This window comes from Festucalex cinctus, chromosome 2 (genome assembly GCF_051991245.1).
Source record: "Festucalex cinctus isolate MCC-2025b chromosome 2, RoL_Fcin_1.0, whole genome shotgun sequence".
In the NCBI taxonomy this organism is placed as follows: domain Eukaryota; kingdom Metazoa; phylum Chordata; class Actinopteri; order Syngnathiformes; family Syngnathidae; genus Festucalex; species Festucalex cinctus.
The window spans coordinates 43,188,518-43,210,832 of record NC_135412.1 but is presented as its reverse complement, the minus strand read 5'-3'; the positions used below and the strand labels follow the sequence as shown (position 1 = coordinate 43,210,832).

The 22,315-nt window shown below is 41.9% G+C and overlaps 1 protein-coding gene across 6 annotated transcripts in view; it reads left to right on the top strand.

The window, feature by feature from the left end:
• sema3b (sema domain, immunoglobulin domain (Ig), short basic domain, secreted, (semaphorin) 3B) overlaps positions 1 to 22,315 on the top strand; it is a 365,064-nt gene that overhangs the window by 226,173 nt on the left and 116,576 nt on the right. For 4 of the 6 annotated variants that reach the window (XM_077515174.1, XM_077515173.1, XM_077515172.1 and 1 more), the window contains 3 exons: positions 15,675 to 16,104; positions 18,857 to 19,014; positions 19,123 to 19,185. In XM_077515174.1, the coding sequence (XP_077371300.1) occupies positions 15,936 to 16,104; positions 18,857 to 19,014; positions 19,123 to 19,185 (390 nt within the window). In that variant the 5' untranslated portion in view covers positions 15,675 to 15,935. Of the gene's footprint in view, positions 1 to 773; positions 1,331 to 13,404; positions 15,422 to 15,674; positions 16,105 to 18,856; positions 19,015 to 19,122; positions 19,186 to 22,315 lie in introns of those variants that run through there. The other 2 variants (XM_077515171.1, XM_077515175.1) reach the window with 2 other exon arrangements.

Here is a 22,315-nt window from a genome sequence, read left to right as displayed (position 1 = left end):
CTTTCCTCGCCTCAGACGTAATTCACTACTGATTTATAAATATATATATATATATATATAGATATATATATATTTCTGCGATTGGCTGGCAACCAGTCCAGGGTGTCCCCCGCCTACTGCCCAGAGTCAGCTGAGATAGGCGCCAGCACCCCCCGCGACCCTTGTGAGGAATAAGCGGTCAAGAAAATGGATGGATGGATGTAAATATATATATATATATATATATATATATATATATATATATATATATATATTCTAAACTAAATATTAAGAAAAAAAATGTTACCACTTACAAGGTCGGTCCCACAAAAAATTAAACGATTAAAATAATCATTGATTTCAAATATACAATAATTAGATGTTTATTAGCCATGAAATTAGTTTTCTGAAACGTTACATTAGCACCAATGCTAGCGCTAACATAATCATAGGCGTCACTGTGGCAACAACAGACACGCTTCTCCTCATTACAAGCCAGTTTAGCAACCATGATTTTAAGGTACAGTGGTGAATTCTGTGCTTTGCCTCCATTGGAGTAATATTGTGTTATAGACAGTCATTCAGAATTTACCAAGTAATGATTTAAAAATAAAAAATATGACAGCTGGTTACAATGCAAGCCATACAGTAGTGTGCGGAAACGCACACACACATGCCCCTGCCCCTTTCCACTCCCCTTCCTCTTTCATCCCACCTTTCCCTCCTCCCTCTATCGCTCCATCCCTCCCTGCCTCTCCCCTCTTGAATTAAATCCATTATTCCTGCCTGCACTCCCTCGGAGCACTTCAGCGCCGTTCAGCTCCTGTCTGTGTACGTGCGTGCGCGCGTGACCCTCTCACAAGTGTATGTTAGGAAGACTTTTGTGTGTTTTTCTAAGTGGAGTCGGCGCTCATCAGTGGAAGTGACTGCAAGATTGGGGAGTACCTACTTTATTGGAAGCTTTTCTGAGATAAAAACTTAACTTTTCTTGCATTCAGCTGCTGTTTTTTTTTTTTTTTTTTTTTTTTTAAGCCTCTAGGTACCTTTTCTGTCACAGGATTTTCTTTCTTTCTTTTTTTTCCAACAAAACATTGGAATTTGTAATTTTTGTTTTTAAAGGAACCACTTCATGGCGTGACTGAGTTGGGTATCTGCACTGGAGTTGCTTGCCTTGATCCATTCGAACTTTCCTCTTCACGGACAAGGTGCACGATGGGTGTGAAAAATGAGAGAGGGAAATATTTGATCAGATTTTTTTAACAATGGATTTGCAAGGCTCATGTGGACACTGATCCCAATCTTGGAAGTACTGAACACTTTAAGTGGTGGCATTCCAGAAGCAAATGGACAGGTGAGTTTATTGTGACGATATTCAGTGGTGGAAAATTGCTATTAAGGGATCTTGTCTTGAGATTTCGTTTGGATTGGTTCCAGTCGGAAGCCGTGCTGAGCTCAGTGCTGCTTCTGGACTTAACATGGCAGGCATGGTGGTCCTGCACTGATTTATTTACTAACAACACTCCATCAGCATGACTTTGACATCAGTTATGCTTTATTCGAACTATTTTCACCCTCGCAGCTGCAGCTATAACAGCTTCCACACTTCTTCTGGGAAGGCTTTGTACATACGAAACGTTGGCGTGTGTCTATATTTTGTCATGAAAAGAGGTTGGACCAGAGGAAGGGTCTGCCGCTATGTTTGATGGGCTTGCTCTTTGGCACCAAACTCATAACAGGACGTGTTTATGGACCATGTTTTCCGATGTCCAGATAAAGTTAGAAGCATACAAGTGCCAAGATGAATAATTAAGAATTAGTGGCAAGTAATCAGCATCGTAACAGTTTTGTGCCGACACTTATCTCAGTCAGGGTTTCTGGGTAATACCGTAGAGTACTTGATTAAAATTATCACAATTTCTGTCTCAGAAAGTCTTCACATGCATTTGATGTGCTGCTTTAAGATGTGAAACAAAGAAAGATAAACCACATGCCAACGGAGCAAGAATTTGCAAAAAACAGTATTTCCTTCCAGTCATAAACCAAATCAGAAGGTTGCATAGTCATAGGACAGTCACATCTATCTGGGAAAAATTATTCATGATGTAATGCATCTAGTGCATTAGTGCATTTTGTCAGGAGACCCACAAACAACAAGCATAGCTCAACAGCCATACGCAAAAGTGACTACAAGTCTTTCTGGGATTTAAGCCTAGATGAAAACGAGAAAGTGAGACGTTGAGAGGCAGCATGCCCGACGGTTCTTGAAAGAGCCACAGAGGAGAACATGAGCGTGTTCTGCTACTTGCTGGTAAAGAGCCATCTGGACCACAATACTTGATGGAAACTTTCCCAGACTACAAACCAGCCGCTTGCATTTGTTTGTCAGATCAAGTCAGTTTTGGTTGCATCAGACGCTGATAACAAATCCTGAAATGATATGACACTTTACCTTAATAGGACATACACTATTATTATGAGAGCAAACAAACAAACAAAAAAAAGCAACTTGGGAAGTAAGGCAATGAGATGAAAACCTTTCCATACTAAAGAGCGGATGCTGTACTTATCCCAAAGCAATTTTCCATGTGCTTTAAAGTAGTTTTCTCTGCTTTTCCTTTCTACACTCTGTCAGCATATTTCAGCACTGATGTGGTTTTGTTGCTGATTCCTTGATTTGGGATTTAATCAGACATCCCAACATGACAGGACTTTGGAGCACGTTTTCCATCCCTGAAAGGCACCAATGAATGAAGTAGTGAGGCTTTACAGTTAGCTGGACTCTTGTACTCCCTCTAGTGGCCACAGGAGCTCCCCCAAGCAGGTGGCCTTCACGCACTTCCTTCCTTATACATCCTTGTATAACATTTTATTTTGTTAAGGTTGTGTATGAGTTGTAGGGGAAGAAAGGGGGAAAACATGCAATTTAATAATTTGTGTATTTTTCCCTTTCAAACACAACAATAATAATACAAACTGACACATGATCATTCCTTTCCAGTTTTAAGCATGTTTCCTTAATAATCCACTTAGTGGCCCTCTGTTTCACTTTTCCCCCTCGTCCCTCTGTCTTTTCATTTGTTGAACACAAGGAGGCTATGTCGTGTTGCGTTGCAGGCTGGGAAACTCGCTTTCTCCCATAAGGCCACACAATTGGCCCTTTTCTCTCAGTTACCTTTTGTCTCGACTCCCGCTCCTTCTCTCATGCACGCTGGCAGATTGCAAGGGCTGAAAGAGGCGGGATGTCACGATTGTCATATTCTTCTCCATGTGAAAGTGTGTAGCTTAACGACCAATGGAAATATGTTTTCTTACATTGCATTTTAAAGAGCATCGCCATTGTGTTTATTAAAGCAGCTATATGGAAGATTTAAAATTTAAAATCTCTACTGCAACCTGTGGCCGAAAACAAACTGCACACTCGTACACGCTGCGCACACTCGTACGTGCACGACCTCAATACTGAAGACTGGGCTCTTCATATCCAATTAAACTATGTTTTCAGAGGTAAGAAGTTTTATAATATTATACAAAGCTGGCCACTTCACAGAATGAGACTCTCGATCCCCACTAAACAATTGCAGATCATATTGCTTTAGTCGGTCGAAGTCCGGTCCTGTGCTGTACTCCAAAACGATGTGCAAATTACGTCAATTAATTGGACCTCATTCCGATGTTATTATGCAGTTGTAGCGAGTAGTGACGGGAGTCGGAGGCAGAGTGTTGAAGTCCGGAGCCAAAGACCGGCGATTTATTGACATCAGCTTCTCAGCGTTCAACAGCAACAACAACTCACTCTGCGCGAGGCTCACAGACCTACCAACATTTTGTTCTTTTATCCTTTCATCCTTTCATCCATCCAACTCCTCCTTCGTCCCAAGGTTCCGTGGGTGAATTATGTTCTCATCACCACACAAGCCCCCCCAGAATTCACCCATAATCAAACTCCGGATGACGGGGTGGCAAAACTGCCCGACCCCTGCGGGTAAAGTACCCAGGGAGCGCGGGCGGGAGGGGCACAGCAGAAACATCAGAACCGTCCCGCGCACCAACTGGCGGGGATGCAGGAACAACTGGAAGGGACCCCGCACGGTCTCCCAGGTGCAGCCTAGGGGGGCGGCCGCGGCACAGCCTGTCAACAGAAACAGTTTTGGAACGGCCCCCAAGTGCGTCGTAAAGCGGGTGCATCACATGGGCAGCGTGGCGGATGAACCTGTGGTAAAAAGTCACCATCCCGAGGAACTCGCGGAGACCCTGGGCCGTCTGGGGTGGAGGAAAAGCGGCAACAGCTTCCACTTTTGCCGGGAGCGGGGTGGCGCCGTCCTCGTTGATGAGGTGGCCGAGGAATTGGATGGAGGGCACACCAAAGACACATTTAGCACGGTTAATAATCAGTCCAGCCTGGCTGAGCTTGGAGAAAAGCTGCCGGAGGTGTGAAAGGTGTTCTCCGATGGAGGAGCTGGCCACTAGTATGTCATCCAAGTAGACGAAGAGGAACGGCATGTCCCGGAGAACAGAGTCCATGAGACGCTGAAAAGACTGGGCCGCGTTTTTAAGGCCGAATGGCATCCTGAGAAACTCGAACAGTCCGAAAGGTGTTATCACAGCAGTCTTAGGCACATCGGCGGGGTGTACCGGAACTTGGTGATAGCCCCGTACCAAGTCCACCTTGGAAAACACCTTCGCACCTGCCAGGTGGGCAGAGAAGTCCTGTATGTGTGGGACCGGATAGCGATCGTGCGTCGTGGCATCATTGAGGCGGCGATAGTCTCCACACGGTCGCCAGCCGCCGTCCGACTTCGGAACCATGTGGAGAGGCGAGGCCCACGGGCTGTCCGAACGACGAATTATGCCAAGGCGTTCCATGTTGGCGAATTCGGACTTAGCTGTGGCCAATCTATCAGGGTTGAGGCGTCGGGCCTTAGCGTGAACCGGCGGGCCTACGGTCTCGATGTGGTGCTCGACCCCATGCTTGGTAGAAGTGGCTGCAAATGTAGGCGTGGTCAGGCTGGGGAATTCTCCAAGAAGCCGCGTGAACACGTCGTCCTCTGAGAGCGGGCTGGCGAGGCCCTCAAACGTCTCCACATCACACCCACAAGCAACAGTGGAAAACGTCACAGCGTCCAACAGGCGGCCATTTTTAACATCCACCAGTAGACTGTGGGCACACAAAAAATCAGCGCCAAGAAGGGGAAAAGAAATGTCCGCAGTGACAAAGTCCCAAGTGAATCGGTGCTCCCCAAAACATACATCCACTGTCTTAGTGCCGTAGGTCCGGATCGGTGCATCGTTGGCTGCTGACAGGTGCGGGCCGTGAGTGCCCCCGGCAGCATCTTCAGCCGAGGCAGGCAACACGCTTCTGCGGGCGCCGGAGTCACAAAGGAATTTGAGTCTGGAGAGGGTGTCCATGATAAACAGCAGCCGGCACTGTGCGCCCCCACTCACAGCTGCAACTGAGTGGAGGAGTTGCCGTTTTCCGACGCAACAAAGGAGCAAGGGGCGCGGCACCTCTTAGCCTTGGTTCCAAAACATGCTTGAAAATAGCATAAGCCAGGGGCTGATCGGCCATCCACGGCAGCGCGTGCCTTATGAGGTGCCGTTGCGGCCGCCGGGACTGGGAAGGCGCGCGCAGAAGCCAAGACCTCGTGGTTGTGACGCTGGGTGGCCAGGAAAAAACAGTCAGCTTCCTCCGCCAGAGCACGTGGCTCGGAGATGGTAGTGTTCGCTAGCGCTGTCTGGACATGAGGAGGCATGTGGCGCAGAAACAGTTCAATAAACAAAAAGTTCGGCTCCTCCGCACCAAGCAGGTTCAGCATTTTTTCCATTAGCTCGGACGGCTTACTGTCCCCCAGGCCCTGGATGGCGAAAAGGCGGCGAGCCCTTTCCGGTCGTGACAGCTCGAAGGTCTTAAGGAGGTACGCTTTGAGCCCCGCGTACCTATCCCGTGCCGGTCGAGAGGTGATAAAACTCACGGCTCTGGCCGCCGTGGAGCTCCCGAGCGCGGACACGACGTGGTAGTAGCGCGTGGAATCGTCCGTAATTCCACGGAGGGCAAACTGAGCTTCAGCTTGTACAAACCATGTCGCCGCGGCCGACTCCCAAAACTCCGGTAACTTGAGACCAGCGGAGTTCGGCATGTCGCTCAATTCAATCAAATTCTCAGCCTCGGAAACGTCAACGAGGCGGATGTCGGGGTCACCAATGTAGCGAGTAGTGACGGGAGTCGGAGGCAGTGTTGAAGTCCGGAGCCAAAGACGGGCGATTTATTGACATCAGCTTCTCAGCGTTTAACAGCAACAACAACTCACTCTGCGCGAGGCTCACAGACCTACCAACATTTTGTTCTTTTATCCTTTCATCCTTTCATCCCATCCAACTCCTCCTTCGTCCCAAGGTTCCGTGGGTGAATTATGTTCTCATCACCACACAGTTACATATTGTAGTCACCCTGCTCGACTGACGTCAACCTGATTCTAGTCATTATTAGTGTATGTCGCCCCTAGGCTAGCGTCATTGTGCATTAGCCGAAAGGTGGGCTGTCATTTATGGAAACTGACGATTGTGAAAAACATATAGACCCATTCACTACTTAGTGTGATATGGCCGTGAATGTTATCGCCATTCAGTAGTACCGTTCACATTCCGTTAGCATAATGTAGCTACAATAGGCTGTTTTCACGGAGGAAAATAAGGCAACATTTAGCCTGATTGAAACGCCGCGGAATGGAACGTTTGTTCTTCATAAAGTCATTCTGTTCTATTACATTCAACTTTGCCGCCCCTTTCACGCTAAATGTTGCCGTCCACCTCACTTTCACCCCAATAGTTACGACCGAGAAGTGATCGATCTTGAGGTTACTGCTATTTGAAAACAACAGATTTTTTTCTAAATGTCAAGATACTCGCTTCTTACCTTTTGGAGTAGAAAGAAAGCCAGCTGTGAATCACTTTTCTAATCCAAGTCCGATCTCAACTCTCTCCACCGCTGAAATGTCAAACCAATGTTCACTCTTGTTCTTGCCCGGCGTCGGTCACTATCAAGTTTAGATTTTTTTTTTTTCGTGGCACTTGACATTGTTTTCTTTTCTTTTTTTTTTTAAGCAGCCTTCCGTGGAGTAACAGCGGGTGTCTGGGGGCAGCGAAAATCTGTACTAGTTCCGTCTTCGCGCGACAGGAAACAACTGACGAGGACGCGCATGATGTCACATCCCGCAGACAGAGGCGGGAAATTCGAAGGATTCGGACCGGACGCTTCCTAAATAATATCGGCCAGAGGCTTGTAGGAGTACCCATTGTGAACAGCTAAGATGTTGATCTACTAATTAGAATATGTTTCAGTCATAAATGGTCAAATAAAAAGGCTATTGTTAAGATATTTTTTGGGGAAATCCTCCATAGAGTAGCTTTAAATTCCAAACTTCTGTACATAGCACCCCGCTGACCCGTTGAATTACGAGGCGGACGAGCAACATGGCCTTGACAAGAGCCGATTGTTGTTGCTTTGTTTTGATAAAATACTACCAACCTTAGATTCCTTCCATGAACACATAACTAGTCATACACTTGTAATGCTATGTGCAATCTAGTGGCATAGCTTCACTGAAATGTAATTTGGTACAAACACACCATTATGCAGCAAACACATTAAGATGCTAATCACTTGTTAGCTCACAGAGTTTAAAAGGCCTCAAAAGTTATTTTTTCTTCTCATTGTCCTTGTTCGTGCAGAACTGTTTCATTTCTACTGATGTGTCGTGTTGTCTTAATAGATGATGCTTGATACAGCTGTGCTTGTAAATGTGCAAAAGCTAAGTGTCGCAGTGACACAAAAATGCTACGAATCGTCACCAAAATTCACATGCGCATCTTCAGTCATGTAAATTACAACCTCTGAAAATATCAACACAATTCCTGCAGTATTTTGGATTTTATGGGCATTAAACTATTTCCTCACAACAGTACGCTCATAAGTTTACATACTAATAGGGTATGTAAACTTGCAAACACAACTGTAGGCCTATATTCATCAGAAATGTGGGTATGGAGTTAGAATCATGCCAAAACCCCATAAACCCAAAAAACGTGATATACGTACACAAAACCTGTTCTACGTACACAAAACCTGAACTACGTACACAAAACTTGTGCTCTACGTACACAAAACCTGATCTACGTACACAAAATGTGTGCTCTACGTACACAAAACCTGTGTCTACGTACACAAAACCTGATCTAGTACACAAAACGTGTGCTCTAAGTCCACAAAACCTGATCTACGTACACAAAACGTGTGCTCTACGTACACAAAACCTGTTCTACATTCACAAAACCTGATCTACGTACACAAAACGTGTGCTCTACGTACACATAACCTTGAACTACGTACACAAAACGTGTGCTCTACGTACACAAAACCTGATCTACGTACACAAAACCTGATCTACGTGCACAAAACATGTGATCTACCTACACAACACCTGATCTACGTACACAATACGTGATCTACGTACACAAAGAAGCATATCTTCAATTACAACAACAACAAAATGTTTTGCATACGTAAAAAGCAATTCTACAACTTTGGATAAAACTCACGTGACTTTTGGCAGCGATATTCTGCCGAGCAGTTCTACGTGCCGAAAACCCATGATCCACACGCGCAAAGCCAGTAAACTTTACAGAAGGGGGCGCTGTTGAATCAGCGCCATATTGAGAGAGAGTTTGGCCAACTCGTTTAAGAATTACTACGCTGTGATTGGTCAACTGCTGGTCACATGACATATGGATGCCTTGTCTCTACCTCTCACAGATTTGTCTCGGCACTATGACAGACATCGCTACAGTTCGGCTCTTGGGCAAGGGTGCCCAAGTTCGATCCTTAGATCCATCCTGTCTTAGATGTTTCCCTCCTCCAACACACCTGATTCATATGATCAGGATAGTGATCAGGCTTCTGCAAAGCATGCTGATAAGCTTATCATTTGATTCAGGTGTGTTGACGTAGGGAGACATCTAAAACAGGTTGGATAGGGGCTCTCGAGAAGCAGACTTGGACATAGGGTTATGTAAACTTATGAGCACAGCAATATGGTGAGAAAAGGGACCATAAAATTCAAAATACTGTAGCAACTGTAATGTGCACGTGAATTTTAATTCAAAGCATTTTTGTGTGGAAAAGTGGTTCAGATAATGGATGGATCATGGACAGTTGTGTTAATAAATCTACATACCAAGTTTATTTAAGTTAACTAAAACTAACGAAAAAACTAAAATTCAAAAAACAATTCTGTTAACAAAATAAAACAAAAATGAAAACTAACTGAAACTACATTTTATGTTTAAAAAAAAAACCAACTAACTAGAAATAACTATAATTATAGCAAGAATATCCTTCGTTTTAGTCTTTGGTAATTAATTTAATATATGAGCCTTTGCGGATTATTTTAAATGTGATTTTAAGTAGATTTATTTTGATACTAACCAGAAAAAGGACGTTTGAAAGTGTGTCACATAGAAGTTATGCCATCTAGCAGTAGCCAATAGAAAAACACCTTCAAATGACGTCGCTCCCATGTTTTTTTTTTTGTGGTTTTTTTTATATTGCGCACAAGTAATACACATTGAAAAACAAACAAAAAAATAAAACAAAACTAATACTGAAACTAAGACTAAACTAAAACGAAGCATTTATTAAATAACTAAAACTAATAAAACAGAACCACCCTGAAAACTAATTAAAACTAACTAAATAAAAAAAAAATACTCAAAAACAAATCAAAACTAACTAAAATGAAAAATTCCAAAACTATAATAACCCTGCTACATACCCAACTGTATGTTTGTTGTGCTGTGTTGCACATGTTGCGCACATTGACACACAAGAGCTGTAAGCACACATGCAAGCCTTTTTTTTTCTTCTTTGTGTGTCAGGTCACTCACCTTTATAAAAATGAGTCGAGATGTTGTACTCTGCTTTCCATATTTCCTGCTGCCACTTGCTTTTTGCCCTCCAACATCCTAACGTTCAAACGCCTCTCAATTCTCATTTGTCTTTTTTCTGTTCTCAAACTTTACAACTATAAGGTTAAATGATAATAGCCATTCATTTCATTCATTATGTTGTGCTGTCCTTAAGCTTGCTCTCTAACCTCACTCTCTAAAGCCTAAAGCCTATCACACCCGGAAGGCCGACCCTGCCCTCTATTCTTTCTTTCTTTCTTTCTTCTTTTTTTTTTTTTTTTTTTTTTTTTTTTTTTTTTATGGGACGCCTTGTCCCCCACCTACTTTTCGGAATCTGGCCTTCTCGCTTTCTTTTTTTCTTCTCAATCCAGTCCCTCTTGGCATGCTGCTGCTGTGTCTATTGGAGCTGAACTGAATAAAAGTGTCAGCAGCCCGAATGGGTTTTTCTTTTTTATTAAGATGCATTATGGAGCTAGCTGGGGAGTTTGTGCAATTGTCTGGGAGTGAGTGTGCACAGTTAAGTGCTGAGTGTGAAGCTGCGTGCGTGCGTGCGTGCGTGCGTGTCCTTAGTGGACTCACACAAAAAAACCCAAAAAAAACACACACAGTGAGACTTGTCGCGGTTTTAATAGCAGTCGACAATAGAGTCAGACTCCCAGAGACGATGACGGGAAATATGCGCAAGAATACCATTATACAGTAGTATGTTGTGTCATTGCAGCTACACACAAACCTCGAAGTGCTCACACACATGCGCGCAGAAAGCACACGCACACTCCAAAGTCACCACAGAAAAATACAATTCACGCTTACTGAATGCATTTTGCACACCATGAATCACTTCCTAAGTGTTGGCAAGGTGAATTTAATGCTTTCATATTTGACACAATCTTGACACGCAAACTTAGCAGACTAAATTTTAAGGTAAAAAAAAAAAACAGGATAAAAACACAACACTTCTTTTGTTCACTTGGAGAGCAGTGCAATGTGGCACAGGAAGCCAAGATGTGCGCTGTTTCAAAAGCTTGCATGTGCACCTTTGTCCTTTCACATGTGAGTGCACGTGTGCATATATGTGTCTGTCAATGTGTTTTGTGTGTGTGTGTGTGTGTGTGTGTGTGTGTGTGTGTGTGTGCGTGCATGTTATACATACCACTAGGTATGGGAGTTTTATGTTCCTGTCCTGTTGTGTTGGAAAGACTAGTGAGCTGTGTAAGCTAATAAAAGCTTGCTTGTCTCTGTGCCTTAATAGCTTCATTATTCATAAAAATGTGTGCCAGCAACTTAGACGTGTGTGTGCATGTGTGCAATATATGCATGTATGAAAGACTATTTTTGTAGGTACACTACTGTTAAAAAGTCTCAGGCCCACCACTAGTGTTGTTGTTGTTGTTTTTTGTTTTTGTTGTTTTTTTCATTTTTTCACAGTTGTCATTTTGACATAACAGTAACAAGCTTGCTCAATAATTGTAAAACTGTAAAGAGGGCTGGTGATAAGCTAAGGAAAAAGTAATAACTCTTGCCATTTTTGGAAGAATCTGGAAACAGTTGCCGATGGCATTAATATTGGATTGTATGCTGCTACCAGCCACCTGCGCATCATCTTCCGTAAACCAGGAAGTAATCAGCAGGCTAGCCAAGAGAAGAGATGGATGTAAATAACAGCACATGGTTGTTGTTGTTTTTTTTCTTTCCGCAAATGGGCAAGTACCAAAACCAGGTATCCGATATCAACCACCCTTGTGTTGCCATTTTATGATCTGGAATTCGAAATTTGAAATTAGAAGAATGGGCTCTTTGCACAGCTCGACTACTTCCTGAACTGAATACCACGTTTTTGTTTCCCGTCTTTCATGAGTGGACAAACTGATTAATCCAGGTGTGTCTGGCCAATGTTGTTGTAGTTCCTGAGATCAGGCACACCTGGATTAATCAGCTTGTCCACTCATGAAAGACAGAAAATGAAGGACTGGTGTTGAGTTCAGGAAGTAGTGCATTTGTGCAAAGAGCCCATAGAAAATTGCCATTCATGCAATTTTAAGGGAAAATGCTATATTAGGATATAAAAGTCTTTCTTTAAAATTATTTGTCTAGCGCAGTGTTTCTCAATTCCGGTCCGCAGGGCCCCCTAGCCAGCCTGTTTTCCATGTCTCCCAATTCCCAATGCAGCTGATTCCAATGACAGCTAATCAGCCAGCCCTGGAGAAGCCTGATAACGATCCTCACCTGCGTTGCAATTGGGAGACATGGAAAACAGGCTGGCTAGGGGGGCCTGAGGACCGGAATTGAAAAACACTGGTCTAGTGTCTAGTAAGTGGTATTGACACTTGGTGTTAGTATCTGTGGCTACTCAAGAGTCAAGTACATGTACTGGTACAGGTCTGGAAATAAAAGTGACTTTTAAAATTTCTAGTCTGGATGTACACGCTGTAATGAGTGACATAGTTGAACAATAAATGTTCAGTACAGAATTGCAAGCACAACAGATCGGTGGCCTCCCATTTTTGTACAGTAGGCCACTTTATATAATGAATCAGGCACACACTGGACACATTTTTAGTTAAAACTAATTCTTATTTGTTGATTGTATATTTTAATGCTGAACATGACTGAAAAAGTGGGAAACGCTACAAAACCATTTTCATTGTTTTTGCATTCATACCATATATGTTGTGTTTCAGTTTTGTTTGAGTTGGGTTTTGTTTTATTTTGGTGAGTGCGTTGTGTTTGTCTGGTGTTCTTGTGTGTTTCCCCTGTCTCGTTATGTCTGAGTAGGTCCACCTGTGTGACATTCCCCTTCCCAGTGTGTGTTGACCTAATTAGTGCCCTCTGCCTGCTGTGCTTCCCAGGTGTGTCTTGTTAGTGTCTCGTTAGTGTTGTATTTAGTCTGTGGGAGCATTCTCTTTTCTTTTCTTGTCTTGTCCAGTGTGCTAAGCTGTGTTGCTAGTTTCCCCACGTTGTGCTCAAGTCTCCACGTTCTGCTCACATCTAGTGATGACAAAAGCCCCATAAAGCAGTCAAGCCCTGCAGGGAAATACTTCACACACACGTAGGAGCTTCAAGATGATTCATTTCCTCGACTACGCCATCGTGTGGACAGAAAGATATATAACATGATTGGTGCATGCAATAAAATGGTGGGGTGTAAATCATGCTCTGAATAAATATATATATATATATATATATATATATATATATATATATATATATATATATATATATATATATATATATATATATATATATATATATATTATATATAAGTGTTTTAACATGAATTGTTCTGTGTTACTTTGTGTATGTGCTTATGCAACAAGTAAAAATGTGAAATAAGGAGGTAAAATACTTATTCATTTTTATTTAAAAACAATATTTTTTCCAAAGTTTTTGGACTCAGGCGGATTCTTTTCGGAGAATTTCACCTTCTGAGGTGATATCTGCTCTAAGTGCTCCCAAACAGGGTAAAATCTCCTCTTTCTTGCTGGTCCCATCGCAAAAAAGAAGCTCGTCGAATCGAATGCCAAACAGTAGCGCAATAAGGGACCCGAAAACACAAAAAATGAAGGAGAATCCATAGCGTTTCTTTGCCGCTTTTATTTCTAACCACACTCAAACCTAGCGAACGTGGTACACCGGCTTTGTGGGGCTTCAAACGTCACCACGTACGTCATCAACACGCACATCGAATAGCCGTTTATGAACCACTCATCTACATTACTCGGCACATGCTTCAGGGATTCGACCCTAGAAGCACATCACTACTCAGATCTCCACTTTCTGCTCACATCTCGTTGTTCTACTCAAGTCTGTCCACGTCAACCCAAGTGTGTCCACGTTCTACTCAAGTCTGTACACGTCAACCCAAGTCTGTCCACGTCAACCCACGTCTCCACGTCAACCCAAGTCTGTCCGCGTCAACTCAAGTGTCTCTTCACGTCTGGTCAAGTGTCACTCCACGTTATTCCAAGTCTGTCCTGCCACATCTGTCCATGTCATGCTCAGTCTGCCCACGTTCCATCCAGTCCTTTATTTAGTTCCAGTCAATAAAGTTATCCTCATTATTGTCAGTCCTCTTCTGTCATGTTTCTCGGCCATTGGGTCCATCTCCCCACGATCCACCACATCCGCGCACCATATCATGACAATATCCAATTTTGAGAGCACAATCTTTTGCACAATTCTTAAGCATTCTTGTAATTTATGAATTCTGAATAATGGACATGCCTGCATTTGAAAAGAAATGTAGGCAGCACTTTAAAATAGTGACTTGCACGTCTGGACAATGTTTTTTATTCTATGTGCACAAAAAGGTACTGCTGTAAGAAAGACTAACAGTCACTTTTTTTTTTTTTTTTTGCAAGCTTGCCCATTCCTTGCTGCAAGACTTTTGCATGTGTTTTATTGATTAAGGTCAATTTGAGCTGAGAATAACCACCAGTTTGGTAATCTTTAGATTTAATTCATGTAAAGTTGTAATTTTTCTCAAAATAAACTAAATGGATTCAGAGCATTTTGGATAATAACTTCAGATATCAGATATACTTTATTAGTCACATAATGGATAATGAAAGTATTAAAGCATCTATATTACCATCAACAAAAAAAATTTTATTATATGAGGCTGCAAGTAGTGAAAGCGAGAAGGGGATCATTAACAACATAGAAGTAAACAGCATAAAGCAGCGTTGTCTCATGTTGGTGAGTGACATCTGTGAGGTGTAATGTGATAAATTCAACGCTTTCTCTTGAAAGACATCATTGTGGTCAGCAGTGTGTTTGTGTGTGTGGTGCACAACAGGCTCTCTCAATACAATAGAACAGTTACTTGTTTAACTTGATAACTCTCAGACTTGACAACAACACATTCATTGAATGAGACGGCAACATTAGATAACGGACATGCCAAAACAAAAACAAAAAAAACAAGATAAGAATTAGACAAGCAATCAATAAAAGATTATAAGACATTACAGGCTCTATTTCCTTGACTAGCATAAATGTAGCATATATCCGGTATGGCGCAAGGCGTATTTCTGCTTGAAAACGAGTTGCACCCGATGTTGGTAATTTTACAGATGCAATCAGGCCTGCGAGAGAGAGAGGGCTGCACCGCTGTGGGCGTAGGCACAGCTGACTTCTATCAAGCCAATCAAAGTGTCTCCTTTCATTCTCTATGTGGTATGCTATTAGCACATTAGAAATAGCACAAACCTGACATTGCGGAAGCACATCTGTACCGTAAAATTAAGATCAGCCCCTACGCCACCCCAAACCCGATTGAAGAATGCCCAGCTTGGTGCAGAACGGCCCGCTAAATTCCCCATAATGTTGACTATCAGATTACGTTGGCAATTGTTTGATAACAAGTAGTTTTGTTCTTCTTTTCTGATGATATTTATGAGTAATGAAAAAATTAAAGAAGCAAAAATGTGTGGTGGTAAATCTTGTGACATTCACTGCTGTCTCTAAGCTGAGCTCATGTGAGGTACTGTGAGTTCTTGTGGTTTTTTTGCAGACACAATATGAAATTTTCAATAATTGTATGCTTCTTTCCAACCTTTTCTTCCATTTTCCCTTCCTGTATGACTATAGGACTAGTTGTCCCAATACTTTTGTCCAAATAGTGTACCTTAATAGTATACCCGTGTGCGTCTGCTTATGTGTGTAAGTGCGTGGTCAAAAATAGATAATCTGTCGCTGTCCATCTCTGAATCTTGCCTCTCTTTTTCTATTTTTAGATCTGGATCTGGCCCGTGTGTGACATTTTTATCCCTTCTTGGAGGAGAGAGGTGAGGTCTGCTGGTTTAGGGATCTGCCCGGAGAACGCTTCCATGCCAAGACGGCAGTTCCAAAAGAATCCTGGAACTCTGGCCCCATAAGGCGATACTCAGTCTCAACCCAATGGACTCCAATTGAATATTTGACCTTAAGACGTGTGTTAACATCCAAGTTTATCCTCACGTTCCCACTGAGGACTTTGGAAGACACAGTGTGCCAGAATGATGCCCATGATGATGATGATGATGATGATGGCGGCCATGATGGTCACCTGCAGCTCTCTGTTTCTTTTGGGATTGGCTCATGCTTCCTCTTCCAGCACTGTGACACGTTCGTCCTCGTCTTCCTCATCCTCTTCGTCATCGCCACGTATGAAGCTCTCGTACAAAGGTAAGGCAGGAAGGAAATATCCAAGTGGCGTGAAGAAGTTTTGAAAAGTAGTCTAAAAGGCACCATTTTCTGTTACTGTAATATACAAAGATAGTAGGACTAGCAAGGGTGTGATGTTTCATTTTATGACGTGACACCCAAGGCGGCAACCATTTAGATGAGTGAGCTTTTATTTCCATGTGAAGGACTGGCGCCCCACCCTTACCAACTAGAACATGATGCTCATCTCCCCTAATATAAACTAATGTGTGAGTTCATCACAAAGAGATGAGCAACATTTTATGGGGTAGAAACCAAGGGGCCAAAAGGGTTTTTAACTGAAAACAGATAAAAGAGTGCTGTTTTGATAGTTTGTTTACGTGACAACACCATCGTGGAGCTCGAAGTGGAGGTTGCGTGCATAGTCGAAGTTCATCCATCCTTTCATCCATGTTCTCCAGCGCTTTCAATAACGCCTACACCATCTTATTTTGGGTGAGAGGTGGGGTACGATTAGTACAATTGGTCAGCAGCCAATCGCAACGCAAATAATGGCCAATCATTCACACCTATCTGCGATTGGTTGGCAACCAGTCCAGGGTGTCCCCCGCCTACTGCCCAGAGCCAGCTGAGATAGGCGCCAGCAGCCCCCGCGACCCTTGTGAGGAATAAGCGGTCAAGAAAATGGATGGATGGATGTATTCACACCTATGGAAAATTTTTAATCTTATTTAACAAAGACTAAGGGCTCCATTTTCATAGACAGCACAAATGTGCTTGGGTGTAAAAAGTGGCGCATCATCATTTTTGTGCATCCTCCTTTAGCCTGTTTTGGGAATTTGGCAGACTGTACTGCGCTATACCGGGCATTCTTACAGTCTGTGTTCTTTTATATGCCCATCACACCTGAAAATCTGCTGACATAAAGTAACAACAATTCTAATAGTAATAATAATGCATTGGAATACATCTTCTGAAAGCAGGTCTAAGTTGTGGCGCAGCTGGGGTCACGTGATTTTGGCGGATTTGATCGAGACGCAGTCAAAATGTATGCTGGGAGAGTCGTAAAATGATGGACTGTAATTTTCTACAACTTTTCTGCAATCCACCCATGAGAGATCTGTAACCCACTTTTGAATGCTCACCCACAAGTTAACTCATTCACTCCCAGCCATTTTCACAGAAGCAATCCCATTCACTGCCGGCTGTTTTACTGGATTTTGACTGATTTTGCAAGGCCCACAGAATATTGTGTTCTATTGCTATAAAAACATGGAACCTACCAAACGAAAGATTAAAGTCTCTTCTTTCAACACGAAAAATAAATAAATAAATTCTATCTGTTTCTGTTTTGCAGAAGTTAGTATTAGAATAACGCTAAGTTTCATCATTATTCACAAATCTAATGAGAATTGTATTTGAACTTTTTTCAACATGGCCCTGGTTGATCTCTGCTGGCACCTGCTGGCCGTTTGTGTAATAACTACTATTTCTTCAACCGTTCTTTGCAGTTGAGAGGTTGCATCAAAGCCTTCTGTGTGCTCTAGTATAAAAAAATACCATAAAACATATAAATACGTCTTTGGGAAACTTAGAAAATTTAAAATAGAATGTATTTGTCCGTTTTTAGGAGCAAATAAGTTAAGAATCAGTGCACTAGTCCATCAGGAGTTAAATTGTGCCCTTTTCCCTCCCTTACATCTTACATAACCAGTATAAAATGACTAACCCCCAACCATGCCTCCTAGAATTTGTTTTCAGATGGAAAAGCACAAAAACATGTTACTGAAACCACATATCAAGGAATTGTTTAGCGTTTAGCCTAGAGCTGCAGCTAAAATAAAATGCAAATCAAATGGATGAAATGGTCATCTTTGCTATCTACCACATGACTTGAAGCCCTTACCACATTCTACGGGATGGAATCTTCTGACTTGTTTTGCAGTTGGCGTTATCTTAGGACACTTGATTAGGGGTTACAATTACTTGGTAAAGAAATTTGCACATAGAGGATATGTTTTTGACATCTTCAGCTTATAACAGTTACACAGCATGAAGCAAAGGATTCTGGCCTTCTGGGTTTTTTTTCTAGATGTGGAAAAATACATAATATCAAACAAAAGTGTGATTGACTGGGAACCAGCCCAGAGTTTAGCAACCTCTCGAGTCTCGCCCAAAGTCAGCTGTGATAGGCTCCACAGCTCACCAGTGACCCTAATGACGACATGAACTGCTATAGAAAATGAATAGGTGGATGTGCAGCCATTTATCAGATAATAGTGTTTAGTTAGCAGTTCAGTTGACCTCCAAAGTCAGACGCAATCCTAGCGTGTTGCTGTTGACTTGCGATTTGTTCTAATTCCAAAACAAATTCTCCCATGACATACAATGTAAAGTGAAATAATTAATTACAGTGTCAAACTGTCAACATCATTTCCATGTTTAAGTAACATTTTAATAATCTTAACTTTCATATACAGATCAAGAGAATTTAGGAAATGTATAATAAAATCAAATGCAAATTCAAATTATAATAAACGCGCTAATGAAAAGAAAGTGAAATGAGTACAACATTGTTAATGATACCATATATGTAAAAAAGTGCGTTTATTATTAACCAATGACTTAAATAGAATCTTTTTTTATTTATTTTTTTTAAATGGATAAATTGGTCGGTTCAGTTTAAAATAGGAAGTACATTAGTCCTACGTATTTTATGGCAATGTGTAATTTCCTGACACAGTCCCATATATATTTACATTTCTCTTCGTAGACTTGCAGCAGTTAAGTGGAGTGAGACGGTTTGATCTGGAGCTTTCATGCTGCTTCAGCGCTCTGCTGCTGGACGAGGAACGGGGCAGATTGTTCGTTGGGGCCAAGAACTTCCTGCTGTCGCTTTCACTGGATAACATTGGCAAACAGGAGCACAAGGTTGGACAAATCTCCATCTGACAAACCATATCGTTCTGACTTCAGAATAATATGTTAAATGAGAACATTAAAAAAAATGAAATGAAGATGTGCACTGTTGGGTTTCAGATCTACTGGCCTGCCCCTGTTGAGTGGAGGGAGGAATGTAACTGGGCTGGAAAAGATATCGCGGTAAGTCTGCTCACATTGTTTAAATTGCATTTATTTTTTAGTTGTAAGTTACTTTTTGTCATTATTGACCGCCATACATGTGTAAAAACACGTCAACCACTGAGAAGTGTACAATATAAAAATAAAGATAACAAATGTCAAAGGTGTGAAAAATCAAGCGATGACCCGTATGGGAATGCTTCAACCTTACTGCTAGAAATTCTTTTAGAAACTTCCTGTGGATATTGATTTTATCTTACCATCTTCCTCTCTTAACACCACTTGCTGAGTTTGGTCTTTCTCTTGGTGCTTGCTAAGAACTATGGAAGCCCATTCCCAACAGTAAAAAAACAAAAAACAAAACAAAAAACAAAGAGATTTTTATGTATTTTATTTATTTATTTATTTATTTATTTTTTATTTTTTTAACACGTTCGAAGGAGAATTCGCCAGTGGGGGGGGGGGAGAAAAAAAAATCTATCGGACTTCCATGTGGCACGTTGCGCCCTCCAGTGGCGAGCAAAGTTTGAAACAATTATGAAGACCTCGTCACACTCAACGACAATCTAAGTCGTCTTTATTAAAGCGAGAATGGGTTTCCAGACCATGGGGCAAGCGCAAGCCCTCCATCGGATTCAACCACACGCAGATTCAAATTTCAGGCCATTTTTACGACCTGTCGATGCAGGTGCATCAACCAAAATGAGCGTAATGGCAATCTGAAGAAACCGTTGGTCACCCATCCAGTTTGTGCAACCTTGCTTCAACGTGATGGGCTATTATCGCGTATAGGTCTATAACACCACAAATCACATCATTATAATACATGTTGCCAAGTACAATTGTACAATAATTTAATAAAGTCGACTTTTAGATGCTCGTTGAGTGTGACGTGGTCTTCATAATTGTTTCAAACTTTGCTCGCCACTGGAGGGCGCAACATGCTGCATGGAAGTCTGATAGATTTTTTTTTTTTTTTTTTCCCCCCCACTGGCGGATTCTCGTTCGAACGTGTTTTTAAAAAAAAAAAAAAATTCTCACTGGCATTCTAACGTAAAAAACAAAACAAAACAAACAACAACAACAAAAACTCCACTTTTTTTTTTAATTTTTATTTTTTATTTTTTTTATTTTTTTACTGGCGGGAATGGGCTTCCATAAAAAAAACAGCCAAGCAGAGATCCAGCAAACAGTAAAATAATGACTGGGCATTTAGTTTGTCAGCATATGAAGAATTATAGACACATTTAAAAAGAAGCTGTCTTGCCATTTTTATTTTTTCTTATTACCAGAAGCTAATGCTGTGCTAACCTTGTGGCTCAGTTTACCATTTGGCTTTGATGTGACATGATCATTGCTTTAACCACGGCTTCAAAGTGGTTCTTTCATTCTGGAATTTTGGCCAGTTTAACTGCCAAGTCATTGGTGGAGGAACTCAGTTTGCAAGAGGTGGATGGGCAGACACCAAAAAGATTGACTTGGCTGCTTAATTTTACACTTAAAGACGATCAAGCATTCCAGAAATGCAACATTGAATATACAAGATGTTAAAGTACATTTTATTGTTGGGGAGGGATCGAGATTTCACCTTAAATATGTCACGGACTTTACGGTGTTTGTGCAATGAAAACAATCCCCCCCACACACACACACACACCAAAAAATAAAGTAAGTTGAATTGAGGTACTGCAGCATATTGCATGACAGTTGTTTGAGCGATATTATCGGTCCAGAAAATTTTTAATGGTATGCTCAAATTGGTGGTCAACTTTAAAGACCCAGTGTGTAGTCTCTAGCGCCATCTAGTGGTCAAAGAATAGCATTACAAGCACGCAGGAGGACGCACACTACGGTGGCTCAGAGAGACCACATTTCGCAAGCTGACCAACAATTCTTATTTTGCGTGAGAAAACGAGCATCAAACAAGCGGATGGCGACTTGGCAGCTGTTTTGACGCCTGGCGAACAAGTCTGAATTTGCTGGAGCAGCTAACAAGAGTGGCTAACGGGAGTTAGTCGGACTCATAGGTTGGAGTGGCTAACAAGAGCGGCTAGCGGGATGAGCTAGTAAAAAATATTTTTAAAAAGCTAGTAAAAGCTTGCGAGAACAAAGCAGAAAGTGACAGGCGACGGCCCGAATCGCGAGAGTTAGTGACAACTACCTGCAGACCTCAGCTGTGGAAGGTAAGCTGTGGTCAACCCATTGGGTCCGACACTCGATGCTAATTACATTTGCGAAGTTGTCCGTTGGACACCTGGAACAGGAAGATGGCGTTGAAACATGGCAGTTCTAGTAAGGTGAGACTACAGCCATGTAATGCAATTAGTGGTTTCTAGACCTACGATTATATAAAGAAAATACATTTATGCGTTACAACTTATAACATTATTATTTTTTTAACATACTATTGACATCGTTTTTTTTAATTAAAGAATTATTAGTTCACCACTAAATGGCGCGAGGGTCACTGAATGTTCCTTTAAAGGTGTCACTGTATTCTAGATACGTATATAAATCACCTAATAAAAGTCACATTAAAATAACACTAACACTATATTAAGCTTAACCATCACCCTTGGGGAGATTGTCTTTCTTGGGATGCGCTGTTTAAGTTTTAAGAGTTTTAAAGCTACTCTATATAGGATTTCCCCAAAAAATATCTTAACAATAGCCTTTTTATTTGACCATTTATGACTGAAACATATTCTAATTAATAGATCAACATCTTCGCTGTTCACAATGGGTACTCCTACAAGCCTCTGGCCAATATTATTTAGGAAGCGTCCGGTCCGAATCCTTCGAATTTCCCGCCCTCTGTCTGCGGGATGTGACGTCATGCGCGTCATCGTCAGTTGTTTCCTGTCGCGCGAAGACGGAACTAGTACAGATTTTCGCTGCCCCACACACCCGCTGTTACTCCGCGGAAGGCTGCTTTAAAAAAAATAAAAAATAAAAATAAAAAATGAAAACAATGCCAAGTGCCAAGAAAAAAAAAATATCTAAACTTGATAGTGACCGACGCCGGGCAAGAACGAGAGTGAACATTGGTTTGACATTTCAGCGGTGGAGAGAGTTGAGATCGGACTTGGATTAGAAAAGTGATTCACAGCTGGCTTTCTTTCTACTCCAAAAGGTAAGAAGCGAGTATCTT